This window comes from Netta rufina, assembly GCF_964035555.1.
Source record: "Netta rufina genome assembly, chromosome: 5".
Lineage (NCBI taxonomy): Eukaryota > Metazoa > Chordata > Aves > Anseriformes > Anatidae > Netta > Netta rufina.
Genome location: NC_140128.1, coordinates 25288147 through 25298097, shown reverse-complemented (window position 1 = coordinate 25298097; position 9951 = coordinate 25288147). Strand labels below are relative to the sequence as shown.

The 9951-nt window shown below is 47.4% G+C and overlaps 1 protein-coding gene across 1 annotated transcript in view; it reads left to right on the top strand.

Moving 5' to 3' along the window:
* The first annotated feature begins 329 nt into the window (after window positions 1–329).
* Window positions 330–9951, top strand: part of MEIS2 (Meis homeobox 2) — a 170949-nt gene continuing 161327 nt past the window's right edge. Inside the window, exons 1-6 of the mRNA XM_084287591.1 lie at window positions 330–427; window positions 1492–1724; window positions 3171–3312; window positions 3778–3828; window positions 4540–4590; window positions 5460–5609. Of these exons, the coding sequence (XP_084143717.1) occupies window positions 416–427; window positions 1492–1724; window positions 3171–3312; window positions 3778–3828; window positions 4540–4590; window positions 5460–5609 (639 nt within the window). The 5' untranslated portion in view covers window positions 330–415. The remainder of the gene's footprint in view (window positions 428–1491; window positions 1725–3170; window positions 3313–3777; window positions 3829–4539; window positions 4591–5459; window positions 5610–9951) is intronic.

Genomic DNA, 9951 nt, shown 5'->3' with positions numbered 1-9951 from the left:
CAGCTGGAGTGGCAAAAAGCCATGAGACACGACAGTTTGGTTACATGTGGGTTGCTGACGGGGCGATCGTAACCTTCAGTTTGGGGGCTTGACAATTTTTTTTTTTTTTTTTTTTTGCGTAGAGAAAGAAAAAAGGAAAAAGAGAGAGAAAGAGAAAAAGGAAAGAGAAAGAGACAGAAAAAAAAGAAGAAATACACAGAAACTCTCATCGTGGTTCCTGACTGTTTTTTATATATTGTTGTTGTTGTTGTTGTTATTATTTACCCATATTGGAGGACAGGAGAAGTCTATAAGTGGGTTACAAAAAAAAAAAAAAAAAAAAAAAAAGGAATCTTCTTCACTTTAAATCACTTTCTTTGCTGGACTGGGATATTAAATATACGACACATCCAGGAGTTTATTGGAGCGCAGACTGATGGCGCAAAGGGTAGGTTTAAATCTCCAACACTTACCTATATATAAATCCTCTCTTAAGAGGGGCCTGTCCGATTTGCTCTCCTCTGTTGCTGATGATGATGGCGGCCACTATTAAAAAATAGCAGCAAAAATTATTCACTAGCTTTTTGTGTGTGTGCGTGAGTGTCTCTGTGTGTGTGTCTCTCTCTGCAATTGTTCCACGCTTTTTTCCTCTCTAGCTTTTCCCCCAGCAGCGCGATTTCCCTGCTCTCTGGCTGCTCAGTAGCACGGGGTTCACAGGGGAAAGCTTGCTGCTGCTGCTGCTGCCGCCGTTGCTGCTGCTGCCCAGGACAGACTAAGAAATACATATGTGTGTGTGTATATATACGAACGTATATATATGTATACATATATAGCTGCTTTTTTCTTTTTTTTTTTCCTCTTTTTTTTTTTTTTTTTTTTTTTTGTCTCTGGCTTTGACAAGGACAAGGGGAATTGCTACTAAATAATGTTTCTGGTAACTTTCAGATTATTTCCCCCTTTATCTTCCCCCCCCTTCCGATGCACCCCACCTTTCCCCTCTCCTTCCCCGTGATGATTTATTTATCTAGCTGCTTTGGATTCTGCTTGTTTATTCATTTACGTTTGATTTTTTCGTCCTTCCTTCCTAATTCAGAACAACTCTAGTTTCTCTCCTCCGTTTCCTTCCTTTCCATCCCGGTTTCCTTGCCAGGGTCTCTCCAGCCGTGCCGAAGCGGACCGTCTCCCCCCCGCACACACACACACGGACACACACGCACTCACTTTCCCCCTTTCCCTCTCCCTACACCCCCACGCCTCCCTCAGCCTCTCCAGCCCCTGCCCCTGCTCCCAGCCGATTTCATTTCGCACATCTCACTCTCTGTTGTGGCTGTTCTTGTTTTGTTTTGCTCTGTTTGCGTCTGCCTGGGTGCTTTACTCTCTTCTGACTTTTGTTGTTGTTGTTTGTTTGTTTTTTTTATTCCCCCCTCTCCCTCTCTCTCTCTCTCTCCCCCCCCCCCCCCCCCCCCCCCCTCTTTCTCTCGCTTTCTTCTCTTCCGGCCCGGTTTTTGACAGTACGATGAGCTGCCCCACTACGGCGGGATGGACGGAGTAGGGGTGCCGGCGTCCATGTACGGGGATCCCCACGCCCCCCGGCCGATCCCCCCTGTGCACCACCTCAACCATGGCCCGCCGCTGCACGCCGGCCAGCATTACGGCGCCCACGCCCCGCACCCCAATGTCATGCCGGCCAGCATGGGCTCCGCTGTCAACGACGCCCTGAAGCGGGACAAGGATGCGATCTACGGGTAGGTGCCGCCGGGCGACGCGGCGCCGCTGCCCGCCGAGCGGGAGGGCAGGAGCGGGGCGGGCGCCGGGGGGCTCCCGGGGGGCGGCCGGGGGGTGGCGGCAGCCCTGCGCTGCGGGCCGAGGAAGATGCGTGGAGGCACGGCCCGTGGGGCTGGGGTGCCGGCACCCTCAGGAGACGCGTCCTGGAAGAGAGACCCCTCGGTGGAAAGGGGGTGGGAGGCAGCTTGTCTTCCTTTTTTTTTTTTTTTTTTTTTTTTTTCCTTTTTTTTTTTTCTCTCTCTCTCTCTCTCTTTTTTTTTTTTTTTTTTTTTTTCCGCGAGTTTTTTGTCTCGCTCGGAAAGGCCCCGGTCAGGACTTCAGACAGGAGAGGTGGCTCTCTTGGCGCTGGGTTTAGGTGAGGAAGTGGTATTCTGGTGTTCTCCTCCGTGCCATAATAACACTCTTCCAACACTGTAAATAAAGAGCTACTCAAATCGCCGAAGACAGTAAGAATAAAAGAGATTCGCTTCTCACGAGCAGCTCTTTCCTGAGATAAGCGAAGTAAATGCATTGGAGGCAGCGAGCTGAGTTTTATATGTAGGAAAGAGAGAGCGGGAGGAAAAAGAAACACGTACCCAACAAAACTCTAGCCTCTGCCAGGGCACTGCCTGAGGGGAATGACACCGATTCCCTCCAGTGCCTTTTAGCAAAAAATACCGAATTATCCTAAAAGGAGGGATAGTAACGTCTGTAAGAGAGTATGGGGCCTTGATCAGACACCAAAGGGGGAAACAGACCAACGCATACTTACTACTTAGTACGCAGATAAAATATTTTTTTTCCTGACTACACCAACTATGGGAAAATATTTCGAGAAGTGCTCCCTCCCTCCGCCCCCTCCCCAGCTCACTTATCTGGACAGCTGGTATTTTACTTGGGTGTGCTTCCTAAGCCAGGAAACTTCACCACATTTTTGTTAGCAGGCCCCTTGAAAAATAAAATTACGTATTAAGTAGTTTGCAGTTTGCCTCCCCGTGCTTCTCATTTTAGGTCATAGCTTGAGGGTAGGGATGGGATCTCCCAGGTTTCGCGTTATTTTAGGCTGTGGCGAAGAGGGGAAGGTTCCCAGCTGAGCTGCTGCCTGCTTGAGTGAGTGTGTTTGGTGCGTCGGGTGTGTGAGTGGAGGTCACTTTTGTCCTCAGCTCTGGGGACTGCACATGGGATGCGGCTTGGCCATTCTCAATTTCCGAAAGAGAAAAAAAAAAATTAAAAGGAAAAAAAAAAAAGTGTATTTTATTTCGAGGCGGGATTGTCCCCTGCTCTGCCCGGAGCAATACCGAAAGGCTGCAGAGCGTGGCCGTGTGTCCGTGTGTGTACGTGCATTTAAAAAATACTTGTTGATTAGAGCTCTTCTTTCCCCCTCTCCCCACCCCCTCCCGCTCTCTTTGTGTGCCACTGCCCGGTAGGCACCCGTTGTTCCCCCTCTTAGCTCTGGTCTTTGAGAAGTGCGAGCTGGCGACCTGCACGCCCCGGGAGCCCGGCGTGGCCGGCGGGGACGTCTGCTCCTCCGACTCCTTCAACGAGGACATCGCCGTCTTCGCCAAACAGGTCCGCCACCTCTACCCCCGCCCCCGGCCCTTCCCGGCGCTGCCGCCGCCCCCGGCCCCCGAGCCCCGCGGCCGGGCGCTGCCCGGGGCAGCCCCTCCGAGCCTCCCCTCCCCCCTTCCCCCGAGCCCCCTCCGCGGCCGCCGGCGGGGGGCGGGAGGGGGCGGCGGGGGGCGCGCTGCCGGACCGGGGCCGCCGGCCCTCGCCCTCGAGCACCGACAGAAGGGGGACGCGGCTGGGGCCGGGTCTGGAGGCAGCGGGAGCAGGGAAGGACGGGGAGCCGGCAGGGCTGGGGGGCGGCCGGGGCAGGGCCGGCTCCCTGCAGCACCCCCCAGCTGCCCAGCGTGGCCGTGGGGCAGCGTTGCTTGCTTTTGTCACCCCTCGGGGTTGCATCCTTCGGGCCAGTGGGCAGCAGGGCCGAGGGAGGGAAGAAGCCACAACTCACGCTGCTTTGCCTTCTCCTTGCAGGTCCGCGCTGAAAAACCACTTTTTTCTTCAAACCCAGAGTTGGACAATTTGGTAAGGCCTCGCCCCAGCGCCCCGCTCCCCTTTCGCCTTCCCCGGCCCCGTGTTTGCCCCTCGCTCTCGGCAGCGCCGGGAGGAAGGCAGCCGGCCCCCGGCTGCACGGCCCGGCCCTGCCCGGCCCCAGCCTTCAGAGGGCTGCACTTGTGAACTGAGTCGGGGCAACGCCGGCAGCTCCAGCGCCTTGCGGGGCAGCACGGAAAAGCCACGGGGAGCTAAAGTGAGGGATATAAGTGCTTCGGGAGAGAGGGATGGAGATTTCTAACGTCAATCTTTTGCTAATGTGAACGTTTTCAATATTCAAAGTGACTAAATCCTCTTGTAAAGAAGATGCCAAAGTGTTCACCCCCCCCCCCCCCCCTCCTTCTGGGGGCGGTGGGGGAATGCGAGCGTGTGCTCGGCTTCTCCGCGACCCCCGTGAAGCCAGGGCCGGGGTGCGGGGAGGGAGCGAGGGCGAGAGAAGGGGGAAGCTCGGGGGTGGTGGCAACAAGCGCTCATCGCCGCGCCTCCGATAGATATGATAAAAATCAAGTGCTGAGGTTAAAGTTGACCGAAATTGTTCAAGCGTGACCAAGGAGCTAAAATCCCGGATAATGACTGCACGCCCTGACAGCCCCCGTCTCCCCTTCGCCCCTTTGGGCTCGCAGCCCCGCGCAGCACCCGTGCTCTTTTCTCCCAACTAATCCCTGGCTCAAAACTTTCTTGCAGATGATCCAAGCAATACAAGTACTAAGGTTTCACCTTTTGGAGTTAGAAAAGGTAAGCGGCGGGGCGGAGGGCGGGGGGAGGCCATCCCCTCCCCGGCGGGCCGCTTCTGCCCTGCTCCCTTCGGCCTCTCGGGGGTCATTGTGGCACGGCCGGGGGATCCGGGACAAAGGCGGAATGGTACCGCAACCTGTGCCATCGGGGCATGTGACACCCGACAGCCATGCCCAGACCAGCCCGGCATTTTTTGTTCAGCCAAGTCCTCACATTTATCCATTATTAAGCCCCGTGTGTCCTTCTTGCCCCTGCTCTCGGCAGAAGTTCCCTCCGTGACTCGGAAACAACCCGTCTAGAAAAAAGCCAAAGGAAAGCCCTCCCGCTCCTCTGCAGCTCTGGCAGGCTTGCTAACCCCAAACAGGCAGTAAATGTTTGCAAGAGGCAGGGGGCCCCTGCTCGGCCTGGGGGAGGGGGGGCTGTGCCCTGCCCGGGACGGCCGTTCCCAGCCCCTCGGCAGCTCGTCCTCAAGCTGCTGGCCCGAGGCACCGAGCCGTGGGCGACCAGCATCACCCCGCATCGCCCCGCTGCTGTCTCGGGCGAGGAGCGGTGCCCGTCTGCTGCGGTCCCCACGCACCGCCGGGGGCCGCGACCCCGGGGCCGGAGCTGCCCCCGGGCCGGCTGGCCCTCCGCAAGCCACGCTGAGCCCCCTCGCTCTCTCTCGCTCTCTCTAACTTGTTGCTGCGGCGAGTCTCAAGAGAATAATATGCGCTGCAACAATTTCTCTATTGTTTCCTCGCCTTCGACTATTGTGCCCCTTAATTAGAGTTACTCGTGGAGTAGATCAGAGTGTTGCTCTTGCTACCAGAAAGAATTGCAAGCCGATATTTCGCCATTATTGATGCTATTATTCTTGTTACCTCCTTCAGGTTCATGAATTGTGCGATAACTTCTGCCATCGGTACATTAGTTGTTTGAAAGGAAAAATGCCAATAGACCTCGTTATTGATGAAAGGGATGGCAGCTCCAAATCAGACCACGAAGAACTCTCAGGATCTTCCACAAATTTAGCCGACCATGTAAGTTCTTTTGATTTCTTTATGGCACTTTCTAAGACTTTTAACCTATTTAGAGGACCTGTACCTGATTTCACTGTTTTGTGGCTGCTGTCTACTAGTGCTGTTCCTACCTTTTGCAAATTCGGTTCCCACCTTAAACTCCACCCACCCCACCCTCCCCCCCGATTTGCAAAGTTGTGAAAATGCAAAAGGTTCCTTCTGTTTCCATCTGTAAAGCAGCGGGTTTGCATCGGTTTGTAAAGTTTCCTGGTCTGGGCGACTCGAGGAGCTAGCAAACTGTCGTTTTGATGTGGTGATCGGTGCTTTTTCTTCTTCTTTGCCAAATCTGTAATCAATGCAGCAAGGCAAGGAAACAGAGACAAGAAAGTTAGGGAGAAAGTTTGCTGATTTCCTCCCCCCTCCCCTCTCGTGGGGATGACAAGTGATGAGAATTATTGGCAATACTACATTGCATTAAAAAAAGGGGGTTAGCACATTAGAGTTTCCAATGCTCGTGCTTTATAGCAACTTATTGTCAGAATATGGACTTATTGCCAAACGCCTGAAGCATCTTCATAATAAAAGACAGTAACCTTGATGAAGCAATTATTAACAATGTATTACAGAAAGCTGGAGAGAATTATGATTGAGTAACCGTAGGTTAGCGGTTGATTTTAACACTTTAAGAGTTGGTGAATTAGTGTTATGTGTGTGGGACTGAACGTTGGTGTGCGTGGTAAGGAGAGTGTCTTTGTTTTTCCGGGTTTTGGAGCAGCTCTGGTGACACTTAAAAATATGTAGACGCAGAGAGACTTCGGGATGTGAAGGAAAAGGCTGCAGCTGGTACCGCAGGAAAGGGAACGAATAGCTATGGTTAAAAAGAGTGGGTGTGAACTCTAGTTTATTTATAGGAGCACATCCCTGGGGGGAACGGGGGTTTACACAGTTTTAGGTTCAATTGAATTCATAATCTAAATGATACAGTCTAATATTTTAGCGGTTGAAATATTAATTTAACACCCGGTGTGAAGTTAACCATGCTTTCTGCACAGGCGCCTGCCCTTATTTCCTAGTGTGTTAAGAAGTGTAGCTTTAAGCCCAGGGAGAATGAGCTTTCTAGGAGCTTTTGTTTCCTTTCAAAACATGTTGTTTCTATGTGTATTTGATAATTACATTAGACCTGGACTGAAGCTGGACTAGACTGGGAGATAAAATAATAATAAATTCTCCTAAATGCCCCCCTCCTGGTATTGCCTAGTTCCAGAGCCCTGAAAGTATTTTTGGACCCAAGCCTTAGCTTTCATTTTCTCATTTGTGTGAAGTAAACATTGTAGGACAAGATTTCTGTGATGTTTTGCGTTTGAAATCTCTTATTATGAGGGGAAAAAAAATATAGGCAGTGGTTCCTGAAAGTTTCCCTGCTTATCAGGTATCTCACATGTAGATAATAAACTCCATGAAGCATGACGTTATTTCCAAAATATTTGTTTTATGGCATTTTACAACCCTAAATTCGTGTGCATAAGTATTATGGGGGAGTACTAAAAAAAAGAAATTTAAATGAGTGGCACCTCAAAAGATATTGGGTCATTGTGTCTAATTCAGAGCAATAGAGAGAGAGAAAAAAAAATAAAAAATAAAAAGTACATGTTTTTCCAGTACAGTTTCTTTACAAGAGTGCGTTTCAAGTGGAAGTGTAGAAATGGAGCATGCTTATGTTTATATTGAAGAGATTAGATAAACTAGCCTGTTTAGGGTTCTGGCAGATGGCGAATGCTCAAGCCAATTTGCTGTGCTCCATTATAATATTTAAATTCACGCACAATGATAGGACAAGGGTGGAGGAGGTTAGCATTTTGATAATTTGATAACTATTATCTTCCCTAAGAAGAATCTCCTCTTGTTTTTGTGGCCCAAAAAACAAACTCAAATAAATATGACAACCCATTTATCTTGCACCCGTTAGGGTTTACCACTTCATTGGGTATTATAATTTAAAGCCTTTTATTTCCTGGAGATTTAAGCTATAACATTTTTACTTTAGCCCCCTGCTATTTGTTTTGAAAGGAAGCAATAATTTGTGCAACCAGAACACCAACTGGGAAATGAAGAGTTGTATCACATAGTTACATTTTATTCATGCGTTTTGGGAAATGTGTCTCCTTATTGGATTTTATCTATCTATCTATCTATCTATATACAGATCAGCTTGTTTTCCCAACAAAACTTTAACACTCTTTTATAGCTTAGTCAAACTACTGTGTATGTACACGTCTATGTTTACATTGTACAAGGTTGGAGCAGGAAGAAATCCACTTTTATATATAAAGTAAGAAACGTTTTTAAAATTGCTAATATAAACATGCAGGGGTATCAAAAAATGAGCCATCATTTGTGAGCATCTATCTGAAAATGTAATAGTTCAAGCATGCAAATTTGTCCAGTTTGACTCTCCAGGTTTATTTTTTCATTTGCTTTGATATGCATATTTAATATATAGCCCCAGGCTAAATCTCATTTGTTGAAAGTTGGTGCAGGGGTGATGATGAGCCACTTCAGAAGGACAGAGACAGCATGTTGTTTCCTCTGTTTTATGTATTGGCCCACTATTCTGATCCAGGGGTCTTCCCCTCATGGTTTTATTTGCACATGAAATACTAGGAGCAGTTCAGCTGATTGGCTATGAATAATGATAGCCAAAAAGAAGTGTAGTTTAATTTGTTGTGTGCCAGGGTTTCTCTTGTGGAGGTGACAGTTTGTGACAGCTGTTTGACACCCCCAAAATCCATACACCTCTGTTCTTACTAAGTGGTATAAAGCTACACCCTGTGTGTTGTGTTTTCTGTGAATGCAAGGGGTGGTGACAATGACAGTGGCAGAGCGGAACTAGGAGCTAATGCAGCTCCCATTTTCATTCCTTGGCTAGACCTGAAAATGTACCATTAGGAAAAGTAACAAAAAGAACTGTGGGATTAGCCAGTATTTACCATAGGACTTTAAATGGGACACCAAGATACTGTGTTTCCCCTTTCACAATCTACTGCTGTAGTATTTATATAACTAAACTGGAAACCAAAAGCAAAATCAACAAAGGAATGAATTCTTCAGAGGTATACCTGTGCTGTAAAATGGAGACAGCTGTAAGCGGTTGTGCTATATGTGTTTGGTAATAAACGTGTATATCGAATTTTATTTTAGTACACTATTAACTGTTATGTAATACAGTAAGTGTAAGGGGTTCAGGGACTTGGTAGATCAAATAGTACAGCACTGGCCACAAGAAGCTGAAACTTTTGTTATTACTCTGCTGTGTTTAGTAAATATAACAGCCCATAATTAGTGTTTGAATTTTTAACACCCTCATATTTTTTTATTGCTCTGAGGTATTAGCTGTAGATGGGAAGAAGGTAATTACAGCTATGCCCTGGCTGAACCAGATCAGTAAGAAAAGAAAAGAAAAAAAAAACAAAAAAAAAAAAAAAAAAAAAAAGAAAAAGGAAAGAAACCCTTCCAGCTGCAGTTCAAGTTGAGTTTCCCAGCACAGACAATTTATTATTGTTCAATATAAACATGCTGGGTCCTATCCTGCATTCTGTGTTCAGCTTAAAATATCTGTTGAGATTGCCAGTAAATCTAATTTTTCTTTTTTTCCAGCTGCTCAAATCTGAAAAAAAGTAATGCTTGTAAAATTTGGAGAATTTAAAACTTTTCCCAGCATACGATAATATTTTGTACTTTATTTACATTTGTTTTGTACCTGGCCTCTCCTGGTACCATACAATTCTATCGTTAGTGCAAACCTACTTTGAAGCCTTGAAATTTCCCGATAGAAATTTATGGCTCTCCTTCCACTGGCTGTCATGGGAGCAGGATCAGGGCCTCAGTCTTCTTGATATTTGTTTATATGTTATAGTCAATTTGCAGCTGAGAGGTAATAATATACAGATCATCATTCATAAAATATAATTAAAAATGGATAGAATTATACATACATCTAGTTGTTTTTTTGTTGTTGTTGTTGTTGTTTTTTTAAAAAAAAGAACTGTTGACAGATCAGAAATCTGATGCCTCAGCCGTAGAAGAAAAATATTAGTTTGGATATTAAACCTTTCAGTTCTCAAATGAGGAGATACTTGTATTTTGTACTTTTGGACACCCAGACATTTTGTATTTCTTTAATACTTTTTATTGAAGAATGGCCTGTGCAAGTTCCTGACATCTTGTGGATGAGCAGAAATAAAAATATGTTAATATATATATATATAGGTTCCAGCTATATAATTAAACCTTTAGGTAAGATTTCACTGAGGAAGTAGCTACTGGCCTGGTGCTGCATTCCCTAGGTACTGCAACCCTGATGGAT